The sequence below is a fragment of the Anarhichas minor genome, unplaced genomic scaffold (genome assembly GCF_050575085.1).
Source record: "Anarhichas minor isolate MPS153535 unplaced genomic scaffold, ASM5057508v1 ptg000004l, whole genome shotgun sequence".
Lineage (NCBI taxonomy): Eukaryota > Metazoa > Chordata > Actinopteri > Perciformes > Anarhichadidae > Anarhichas > Anarhichas minor.
Window position 1 is genome coordinate 6,237,291 of NW_027466450.1, and position 12,481 is coordinate 6,249,771.

The following is a 12,481-nucleotide window of genomic DNA, read 5'->3' on the forward strand; positions in this document are numbered from 1 at the left end:
AGCTTAAGGAGTGGTAATAACACTGTCATAGTCAGAGCTTTGACTTCCAGTGCGGCTGCTCATGTTACTACCACTGTGGTTTTCACTTTGGGTGAAAAGAAATCCACTACATAATAATTAATAGCTGTCCAAAATTCCTTATTTACCCGCCCACTCGTGTGTTTTCTTTGTTGTATTTGTCTTTTCCTTTGACCCAGGCGTGTCCAGTGCTGTGAGTACAGGGTGGGGTCATTCACAGGGGTTTTGTTTTTGTTTATGTCCTTCCATGCTGTAGGGAGAGAGAGAGGAGTCAGGGGCCCTCTGTTTAATTGGCTCGTTCTGTCTCTAATGTTGTGACAGAGCAAGTGTTATCTCTAGCCACATTGTACAGGACGTACGCTCTCCCACACTTTCCACGGTGAGGATGGAAAATCTAAAATGGAAATTTGGCCCAGTGCTGGTACTTCAGGAAATGAGACCTGATTGAAAGATGTTCTTACCAACAGCAGCAATGAGATGTGCAGCATATCCTCAAATCTGACCCTGACGCTCTGTCTCACGGTCCAGTGGAAATTTCATAGTATTTTATTGTTGGAGCTGAATGCCCACTAAAGACAGTACATTACATTACATTACAGTAATTTAAGAGGGATACAGATGTTTTATAAAAGCTATATTCCATCATGTGAATTTAAAAACGTATTCTAATTGATGCACATTAAATTGCATCCTTTTGAAGTTCCTTTCACCTGCTGCTTAACCTGTAAATCTGAGGCAATTCTGCATGTCATTCTCATATAGATGGAGGAGCTATATATTGATTTTCACTGTAAGACACTAAGGACAGTCAGCGATTTCCAAAAATCTTCCTTTCACTCCAGTAAAATCCCCAAATATTGTACAAAAAAATGTTGCAATACTTGCATACTTTAGTATGATATGAGTCAGACAGCAAACAGCAACAAATTGTATTATTTTCTTAGTTGCTAGATTTAAAAAAAAAAAAAGAAGCTTTGTTTATATGAGAGCACTTGAATGCACCAGACTTTTCAAATCAATCTGTCCTTTTAAATTCATTACCATGCAACTAAAATACATTTTTTACAATAATAAAACGATTTTGTGATCTACATTATATGGGACGGTCTTATGTGAGAACAGATTTTTACTTTAAAAGTGATGCTTGTAGAAGTCTAAACAATTACTATATTATTATACTATACTATACTATGCCATACAATTTTACATTTGATATTCTACTGTTATTATATTACTATTATACTGCTGCAGTATATTATACTAAATTATGTTTGTATTATTATTACCAGTATTATTATTACATTGCAGCTAATATTGCACCTAACATACTCTACGATATTATTATTATTATTATTACTAAATCACATTATATATTATTGTGGTGTACACATTGATAACATTCTAGATTTGCTGACGCCCTGCTATTAAGCAAACCATTGTCACTTTTCATAATTTTGTCTTTAATTGCTCTTGTGTAGTTAATATTTTTACTTCTATTCTTATACTTGTTGTATATAACTCTAATGCAACCTCAATATCCCATGTGGAGATCAATAATTGCTCTACTTATTTTAAAACCACTATCTAACCCAGATCACCTGTGTTGCAGGTTAAATGTGTACTGGAAACTTAAATGTATTCTGGGTGAAGAATCCTTCCAGTCACTGTACTGGAGAAGATGGCTGTGTGGAATAGAAAAAAACACTGTAAATAGAAAGTGTTTCTAACTTTGGGTTTGGCGCTTTTTAAAGCTATTGGTTACAGTGTACAGAGGCCTGGCAGCTGGGTGCTCAGTGACAGTGGGACAGCCTTGGCTTTGTCTGCTCTTGTGTCATGCTCCTCCAGCCTGCTGCTGTGAACATAACATACCAGCTTTACACACAAACAGTACGTTGTCAGGGGCTGACAGGTGATTCTGACGAAAGAAAAAAAAAAAAAAAACACCACAGTGATTGAAGCTAACATCTGTTTCGACCGCCCCGGACTTGAGCAAGGTTTTAATCAACTTCAGTGTCGAGGCCTTTTCAACTTTTGGTGCTTTTAGTGAAATGAGGTAAAGCCAGTATACTCAATATGCATACAAACAATACTAAGTATACAGTGTTAATTGGTGATGAATCCAGTCTAAAACGGACAGAAGCTCCTCTTTATGTTATTTTTTGTATAAATCCTGTTTTTGTTTGTTTCTCATTAATAGAAACCACGGGCAGGTCTCTCTACCTTATCTTATCCCTACTTGCACATCACAAGTCATGTGTTGGTACTGGCCTTTTGTGAGCCAGTGTTTATATCATCGCCATCTGGTTTTGATCTGGAAGCTGTTGGCAAAACCCAGTTATGTGCAGGTCTCCCTGTGCTCTCTCTGCAAGGTTTCTGGAGAAATTTGTCAAGGGTTACAAGGAGGGGGCCCTTCCTTCCCTGGGGTCTGGGCCCATCCCCTCCGTAAAGCCCACAGATCAGGATATTATTATTTTTCTTTTACTTAACAGTTTCCATATCTTTGAAGGATAAGGCTGGCGATGTTCTATATTTTTATTATTCTGAACAAAACTTTTACTAGCCACACTATCAGCATGGCTATATAGATGGTCCACCTCTTTTGGCATGGAAGTGTAGCACCCACCCTCCAGTTCCCCCTCAGGTAAACACTATTGGCTCTGTCAGCACTGTTGCCATTGTTTGCACTGTTAGCGAATTGAGCACCTTTAACTGTAAGGAGTAGGCTCAGCCGTTGCCATGTTTAGAGCCGCGTGGAGGCAATAAATATGCTCTTAATTTAGAATTTAGTATCTTACAAACTTCACTTTGCTTTTTGACTGAATACTTGCAAAACTAATGACATTCCAGCAGTACTTTATGTTTGTTGCTAATTAGCAAATGTTAGCATGCTAACACAATAAAGTCAGATGTTGAACATGTAAAGTATTATACCAACCAAACATCAGCATGTTAGCATTGTCATTGGGAGAATTTAGCATTTAGCTAACGGTCTTTCCGTGGGATTTGTTGACAATAACAAAAATAAAGAATATCCACGGCATCAGTTTTAACTTAGTAATTATGAAACCACTGCTGAGGTGGTGATGTCTTGAGGCACACTCGGGTTAGGCTATCCAGTGCTAATTTTGGGCTTATTTCACCAGAGAATCTCCTGGTTCTCCCTGGCGACTCGTAGCCCAATTAAATGCTTCCTGTTGCTCACTTCCTGACTCCCTCTTACCTCCTTGCCTGTTTATTTCTGCTGCTTGGATTGTAAAGATTATCATCTGCCCTGCAGGAAACCTGGCTAGCGGAGAGGAAGGGGAGACCTCAGGTTCGAAAATGCGAGCTCGGTGTGGAATTCGTCGTAGTTTACACGACTAACGCTCAGTCAAATACAAGGTCATTCAGGTGGACAGCAACTGAGAAAGATGGCACTTTTGTCATTATAGATTATTCTGTTTAATATTCTTTATTTAATAAATTGATTATTTGATCTATAAAATGTCAGAAAACAGTAAAAAAAAAAATGTTCGTAGCAGTCCAAAAGTATTTAGTTTATAATGGCATAAAGAGAAAGAAGGAGAGAAGCAGAAAACCCTCCTTTGAGAGAGAATATTTGGTATTTTTCCTAAAAAATGATTCCGATGAATTTTACAATCATCAGTTAGTAAGTGATTCATTCTCTGTTGATCCACCATTGAATTGGATACAGTGAGATTATGGGATTATAAACACAGTTGACTGGTTATCATATGAGACAAAATCTTAACTCGTGTTTTTTCTTCATTAGATATACACACTATGGTCAAAGTACTTTCATTTGATTAGCTCCGTGGTAAATTGAATCATAAACTAACATACATGGAACATATTTCTGCTCAAATCGCTTTTCATTTCAATAAAAATGTGTTGGGGAAAATATAATAAAGGTTTTCTCTGCATGCATCTCATCATAAAAACACAGCCGACAAGCATTTGACTCGTGCAAAGCCACAATTCACTTATTTACTTTTAACTCAGTCAGCTGAACTGCTTCACTTAATGGTTGTATTCATATCACTCTTGCTCGAAGGGATTATTTGTGGTCAAATGCACTTTATTTTTGAATTAATCCTCCTGCTAAGACCTGATGGTGATGTTGTTGCACAAAGCAGTATTTTACATGTTTAAATAGAGCTCCAGCTTTTTACATTGAGCTAAGACTGACTTATTGGTTGGTTGTCTATAACAATGATTAAGAGATGTCAGAGCAGCTAGCATGGCTGTCGACACGTCTTGTTGAAGTAGGCTTTTACCTTAGCTTTCTTGTTCTGCTGTGAAACTGCTGCTTGGCTACGGTGCACAGTAAACCTGTTGGTCATTACTGAAAGGCTTAAACGAGGCATTAGAGGTGCTGAGATGCTGATTACTCAGAGTGTGTGGCTGTACAACAGTGGCAGAGAGCCAGGCTCAGGGTGTGTCTGTGGTTCCTGGAGCTGAGCAGTATGGACAAGCATGCTGCCTCCCTCACATACTGCCCCTTTGAACCCTCAGAAACACATCAGTCCTTAGTCAAACATAGAAAAATATTTAAAAGACCACCAGTAGCAGAGGGAGTTTCCAGCTGAGACCACAAACTGTAATACTGGGTGTCCAGCTCGAGCAATGTCTTCCACATTTTGTTTTCACTTTTACAATGTTGTCATGTTTGTTGTGATTTCCTCGCTCTGTTGCTCTTGTTGAATTGAACCATTGCTTTGCTTTGCAGATTTCAACTTTGAGGCGGCAAGGCAGAACTCTCTACCCTACATTGCCTGAAAATGCAGAGAGGGAGGCCCAGAGTCTGTTTGTCCAAGAGGTAAGCTGATTTGAAAGCCCTGAAAACACATTTTATTAATCGACTTATTAGCTTTAGCGATGGGGTCCTACACAAACCTAACATTCTCCTGCCAGTTTGGGTTATTTCACATTAGAGATTTCTGTATTTGTGTTTTCGTCTGAAGTGGGGAGAGGAAAAAATGTGATGTCATGTATTTACATTTAGCTAAATTTTGAATCAAAATCTGGATACCAGACAGATGTTAATCACATATGATCAAACTACACCTACACAGTGCTGATGAAGCATAGTTGTTGAAATTCTAAGTGTTATACTCTAAACAAATACCACCTAACAATATTTACATAGCTGGGATATCTGGGATGTTGCTATCAAACAAAATAACAGCTTTTATTTAACTTCAGTGTAAACTTATGGGTCATTTTGGCAATCTTCAGGAGCAGTACTTCCACAGAACTTAACAATTGGCAACATTAAGTAGCTTGATAGACACTAAAGTTGAAATCTGCAGGTAAATTCATTTTCATTTTTATAATCGTGATAGGAATTTTGTGCAGGTTGGAATTAATACAAATAAAAACACAAAGCACTTTAAGTACTATAACTGATTGCACAAGTATAGACGGTTTCTTTAATTGCCGAAAATGTCCTGTACTGTAAATCGGTTACATGGGGTTAGGAAGTGGATAGGAAAGTACATCCCTTGCACGTAAACCACACAGACAAATTACAGCAGAATATTGACACTAATGTGAGTCATTACCGAATTTGTGGCCTAATAATAGCAGCAAGCTACATCACATCATGAAACCTCTTCATTTCAGCTACATTAATCTAACTTTGAATATAAATGGTTGCGTAAATGGTGTTCGGACTCATTATACAGATCATTGCTGGATTACAGAGAACTGGACTATTTGTACTGTATTTCCTCAGTATTATCTATTAATGCCAGAGGCCGCAGGAACAATAAAGTGCAATTAATTTTCACAATCCGCAAGTTTATCAAACTTCTGGTTATCGTCTGTCAGTGTTGGTTTATAGTGCTGTCTTTATGTGCTGAGTCTTGAGCATATCAGCTGTCAAACTGCAGCAAAAGACCACGACACAGAATAATAATGTTTAGTTATATAATGGCAGTGGAACTGAAAAAATATATTGTGAATTATTTCCAGTTGTTGCTCGAAAAATGAGAGAGGGTTTCATCTGCTAACGTTTACAGTGTTTTACCATCCGGCACATGCACACTTCTTTTACTGTCTTTTTTAAACCAGAGCTGGCTGGCGGTAATTCACCTTCCAGGTCAAAGTCAGTGTTTTAGGGAGCCTTTTCTGAAGTCATACAGATACTAAAAGTCCCAGTCAAGTGTTGTGTGACATCACCAGGGCAGCTGTGGGGATCAGCCCAGCAGGAGCCTCTCTGTTTCCCATCGCTCTCCTGATCAGGTTGCATTTCATCTCCCTGCCGGGGCAATTCTTGTAAACGGCACGTAGTTCTGCAGAATAGATACCAGTGAGCTGCTCCTATCGCTGACTAACAATGAACAGATGTCTCCTTTCCAAGTGAAGGCAGATAGAGTAACACTCCCTCCCAGTTTGTGTTAAGGAATGGTTAAACTGACCGTGTACACTGACCATGCACAGAGGCTTTAATCGTTGTACAAAACAACCATTGTATTTTGATTGTGCTTCTTGTAAATAAAAACAGCCGTAAGAAAATATGTTGTCAGCCACTGTATTTTATTCATCAACAATTATACACTTTCTGAAAGTATTTCATCTTGTGGATAGGTTTAAATGTTTCTGTCAGTTTTGCCTGAAGACTACAAGTTTGAAAAAGAAGAAAGAAAATTAACTTACCAGAAAACTGCACGTCACGACACTAGATGCTGCTAGCATAACACACCACAAATCTCTGACCGAACTGTGGCCGGTTTAGTTGCATTGTGGGTAATGCAGGCGCCAGGTTTTGACAAGGAAGGAAAAGAGAAGATATCTCTGGTTCTGATGCATCGATTTGTATTTTTGAAAACAGTCCATTGGGAGACTGACAGTGTGTCAATCAGTGGCGTGCTCTTGGTGACAGTATACTTCAACTGAAGTGCTAGTCAGATGGTCGAACAATAGCGATGCACGGATCAGCTATAAACGCTGAAATGTGCTCAGTAAGTCACTGAGTGGGACACTTAAGCAGCAAAACTCACTAGTTATAAACTTGGCAGAGGAAACAGAACTAAACTGTAGCTTCTGAAATAATCAATGAAGTTACGCTGCCATTCCTCGTGCGTGAATACACACAGCATATACACAAAGCACCACATTTTTAATTTGTTTTCATTCTTCCTAACTAAACACTAGTTCTTTTGACACATTCTGACACTTTGACACATCCCTAAAGTACCGCTGTACTCTGTGTTTTATAAAGTTGACACACTGTGCAGTCTGTTATAGTGGTCTTTAATTTGTATTCATTGTCTTCTCAGTGCATTAAGACCTACAAATCTGACTGGCATGTCGTCAACTACAAGTATGAGGACTATTCTGCAGACTTTCGACAGCTTCCAAAGTAAGTCTTCAGTTGAAAACCTCAGGACTACTGTACAATATATACACAGAGGTAATGTGGTAACCTAAAATACACAGTGCACACACAGTCACTCACAATTTGTTGTGTTTTCAGTTCACCGAGACAAACTGTCTCCGTTTTGTTTCCTCCTTTTGACAAAATGCTGTTGTGACTTAATTACAAGGAAACGCAGAGTGTAAATAATTGTTATTTCCCTGCAACAAAAGACTTCCTTTTTACAGTGCACTGAATAATTCCTGCGTGCGTGCAGTCACTGTGGAAACCACCCTCATTGTCCGGAGATTGTGTCATCAGGTCCAGCCTTTTCCTCAAAGACTATCTATTTTACTACCAACATGTTGGAATATGAGTTGACAATGACCTTATGATCTCAAACGTTCTGTCTCTCAGTCTGGGGAAGTTAGAACAATACTCCATGACGTGAGTCTTACCTTTGGCACATTTGTATTTACCAGCAGGCAGTTTGCACCTCAGCAAAGTTTCCATGAACAGTCAACTGCTGCTTTTCAACAGTCCTGGAATTTGCTTTTGCTGAGTTCCTGCCCTTTTTCGGACCCTCTGGAGACAGCTGCAAACTTATTCAAAGAAAATGAAGAAAACATGAAGAAAAATCACATCTCAGTCGCACCTCTTCAGACCACATGTGCAAGAAAGATTTTCAGAGTGAACTGAAATTAAAGCAAAACACAATCTTCCATGAATATCCTGAACAATGCTGTTAAACGCCAAGTACTAAGAATTCAAGTGCGAGCAGAAAAGTGTATCAAAAGTAGAAGAGTGTCCCTTTCTAAACGGGTAAAGAGAATATATTTACAAGCTTGTGTGTTAAGTAACTAGTAGCAAAAGCTGTCCGATAAATTTGTTGGATTAATTAAAAAACGATATTTTCTTTTAAAATTCAGAGAAATGCAGATATTTTGGTTAAAGGAACAGTGTGGAGCATTAATGGGATCTATTAGCAGAAATGTAATATGATATGTTTTCTTTCGTGTGTAGTCACCTGAAAGACATGAATTGTGTTTTCGTTACCTTGGAATCCGTGTGTGTCTACATACGGAGCGGGTCCTCTTCACGGAACCGCCGGCCATGTTTCTACAGTAGCTGATAAGGGCCATTCGAGTTTTTGCGTCGACCAATGTAGTTCTCCTTCACGCTTGCTACACAGGAGAAGTTCAGTTTGTTGCAATCTGCAACCTCACCGCTAGATGCCGCCCAACCCTACACACTGCTCCTTTAAGTTGCCTGTACAGTACCAGACTATGCAGTTACCTTGACCTGTAGTGATCTGTTCGTACACACTAAGTTAACCTTTTCATGACTATCTATTATTTTACAGCAAAGTGTCCAGGCCCGATAAACTGGCTGTCCATGTGTTTGAAGTGGATGAGGATGTCGACAAAGATGAGGTGAGTCTATGAGTTATTTCTATGTCTAGAGTTTTCATCCTTTGATTTTCCAAAAACAATCCAATCAACACCTCAGAGTAATGAAGTATGTCTATTTGCAGCGTTTCTAGACTTCATTTTTAACTCAGGATCACATCTTACCAGAAGCCTCGCCCAGAAAAGAAACCTTCATGCCGCTAAATGTGTCTTATTCCAGTCATCAGTTTTGCCTTTCCTGTTCTCATTATGGCTGTTAAAGAGATAAAGGGTAGTTTTGTGTCTAATAGCTGCATTTAATGGAAAGATTAAGTGTAATTAGACTTAACTACTTTTGCTGGCACACAATGTCTCAAAACGTCCTCTTTTTTTTACACAATAATTATTTTAGGTAACATTTAGATCTTTTCATCCCCTCTCTAATTCCTTTATGACGAGTGGGTGTGTGTGTGTTTTTTTAAATGAGTGTTTAGTTTTTATCTTTGGAAAGGCTGATTTGAGTCTTAAGAGAGGAGCTGTGGCTGAAATGTTATCTAACATACTATGAGGTCACGCACCCTCACAAGATGTATGATGATGATCCTGACCTACTCTCCTCACCTGATATGTCAAACTGCGCCTCCTATAGCCAACAAAATGTGCTTCAGTATTAGCAGAAGTACACAGTTAGGAGCTTTTAGGGTTTTTAGAAAACAACACTACACAGTGTCTCTTTTCCCTGCGTATTAGTTAACTGTGACTGTGACTGAGGAAAGCTTTTGGCAGGTCTTCATGGGTCATAGTCTGTCCTGCTCAGCCTCACCTCTGACACAACAGGACTTTCTTTTTACTGGGAGGTTGTTTGTGCAGATGAAAGAAAAGGATCTGAACTCATCATCTCTTTTTTTATGGTTGTGTGTTTTGGACCACATGCAACTTTTGGTTGTGAGATTTGGTTTGCCTTCTCTTTGCCTGAAAACTCTTTGGAGTTTCGTAATGTTTGGTTTGGTTATTATTATTTTTTTAGTTCTCTGGAGTTCAGAGAGAATGATCCCGTGATTTGTCTGCCTCTCTGCGGACCGGTGAACGTTGTCTAGACATTGACGGGGATAAACGGGCACCGAACCTTTCCAGATGCGTTTTAGATCACTCCACACAAGGCACGTTGAAAATATCCAAATTACTGCTTGCACTTTTAAAATCCCCCTTTAGCTTTATTATACTGAGAGAAAAAGTGGTGCTGGACCAGAATGAGGACATCTTGAAAGACCATTCACTTTTCGCATTGTGTGAAATTGTCAGGGATACAGTTCCTCACTTGTAGTCTTGCAAAGTCGGGAAGTGTAACTGTAAATGACAGGGCTGATCTAAAGGACGATAGAGATCTCATCTTCCTTCTTTACTCCCTAATTGGTTTATTTCTACAGATCTCGATAGCTGTTGGATCACGGAGGCTTTGTGTGTGATCTCATGCTACTCGCCTTACGAGTGTGAGATGATTATGGTCCTCGCGTCATGTATCTGCTGGGAGGAGGGAGATGTTTATTTTGTTTAACAGTCATGGTTTGTTTAATGTCCCTCTCCCTGCTTGTTTGGACGGAGGCAGACCTGCATCGGGTTCTGCTCTGTGTCCTCTCAAACCACAACGTCAAAGGTTTTCCGCACAGTAAAGGCGAGGCTTTGGCAGGGTGTGTTAATGTCATCTGGGATATGATATCAAGATATGATGACTCACTGCATAAATATCTGATTTTGACAATTCCTTGGAAACAGGTGATGGAGTTTTGCTGTAATTACTCCATACTTTGCCCCAATTTAAGTATTGCAACTTGTTTCAACATTAATAGAATTTGAATTGTTAATGATTTCACTCCACTGGTACATTTGTGTATATGTTACAGAACCAATGATAGATTACTAAATTGTCTCATCTTGTGTCTCCTGCAGGATACGGCCTCCCTAGGATCCCAGAAAGGCGGGATTTCCAAACATGGCTGGCTGTATAAAGGCAACATAAATAATGCCATCAGCGTCACCATGAGGGTGAGACAGTGGGGACATTTAAAACTGAAACCATCAGTCAATTTAATTGATTATTTGATCAACAGGCAGCTAGTTTGACAGGTTAAGTGTTTGAGTCACTTTTCAAGCACAAATGCCAAACATTTGCTGGTTCCAGGTCCTGAAATTTTGCTGCTTTACTTTGTCTTATTAGATAGCAAACTAAATATATTTGGCTTTTGACAATTTGAAGATGTGACCTTTTGGCTCTTGGAAGTTATGATGGGCATTTTTTTAAGTTTTCTGATATTTTACAGACAAGTTTAATCAATAATAATTAGGAAAAGTATTGACAGATTTAAATAAGCATTGGTTGAACCCACAATACTTCTAAGGACTTTACAATCTGTACAGCATAAGACAATTCTATCTTTTTCTATATCTATCTATTGGTTTCGTCATTGCCTTTTTAAAGAAAGGAATTGTTATTACTGGCTGTATACTGTTTCATGCAGAAGGTGTAAAGGACTTGAATGTTATGACCAAAACATTGTATTTATTTTCCCAATAATTAAAAGTTATTTCTTTTCTTTTTTTTCCAGTCGTTCAAGAGGAGATATTTCCATCTAACTCAGCTCGGGGACGGCTCTCATAATTTAAACTTCTACAAGGATGAGAAGATCTCCAAAGAGCCCAAAGGAACCATTTTCTTGGACTCCTGCATGGGTGTTGTTCAGGTACGATCTAAAATAAGTATCTTTGGCATGAAGGCAGTGATCGTTGAACTGCGATGACCCTGAATAAACCATTGCCTGCTTTGCCAAAAGGGATATCCCGTGGCCTCGTACATCATGGAAATGAAAATGCCATTTGCTGGAAATACAGTGACAATACAGACATGGCTACTTCCTCTTCACAATTCTTTTCCCAGTAAACGTATTTTCCAACATGCAATAAACGGTAAAACGTAAGCTTCAGTCAAACAACAGGCAAAATTTCACCACAAATTTCTCTAACATCGATGGGCTGCTGCTGAAAAGTATCTGAGAGACCCTATGCTGTTCATTTCCCTGAAACCTGAGCTCCCTCCTCCCCGAGGTCATGCTTTACTGCTGACTCTCAGCTGGTGAAACAAGGTGAATGCTGAGGTCTCACTTCCCTGCACTTTCCATCGGCCTCACGATCAATGCCACGTGCATGCATCTGAGTGTAGGCCAAGACTTACTGGGGTGCATCATCATCATTTGTCTACCATCTCAATAGATGGAAAGAAACAGACATTACTGATGAAGCACCCAGCTGGCATCGATCAGATCGATCGGTTGAGTGATTTTCCAGGACTGTCTGATTCCTATCATGTGTTGAGAGGGAGAGTTATCAGGCCACAATGTAGAAGGAGGAGACGGTAACACATGGTGTTTGAATGCTTTTAGATTTTTGGAGTGTTTATCAGTGCCCCCCCCCCCAAGGGGCCCATACCAGTGTTAACCCCCATCCCTCTAGTTTGTTTTCAGTGAAAATACTCCAATTTAGGAGATGCCCTCAAAATATGTCGTGATTCAGTGGGTTGTACATTGATTATGATACAGAGCCGGTGCTTTTAATCAATAAACCATTCTGTTGGGGATTAACTTACTGCAGTCATTCAGCAATGCGCAGCCTCTTGTGTATCACATACAGTTGATGAGTTTTCTGCTCTGTTTAAGTCTCAATG

General features: G+C 39.3%; 1 protein-coding gene across 1 annotated transcript in view; it reads left to right on the forward strand.

Annotated features, from left to right (window-relative positions):
* LOC142967706 (dedicator of cytokinesis protein 9) overlaps positions 1-12,481 on the forward strand; it is a 71,531-nt gene that overhangs the window by 31,692 nt on the left and 27,358 nt on the right. Inside the window, exons 3-7 of the mRNA XM_076107202.1 lie at positions 4,748-4,837; positions 7,302-7,384; positions 8,742-8,811; positions 10,714-10,809; positions 11,370-11,504. Of these exons, the coding sequence (XP_075963317.1) occupies positions 4,748-4,837; positions 7,302-7,384; positions 8,742-8,811; positions 10,714-10,809; positions 11,370-11,504 (474 nt within the window). The remainder of the gene's footprint in view (positions 1-4,747; positions 4,838-7,301; positions 7,385-8,741; positions 8,812-10,713; positions 10,810-11,369; positions 11,505-12,481) is intronic.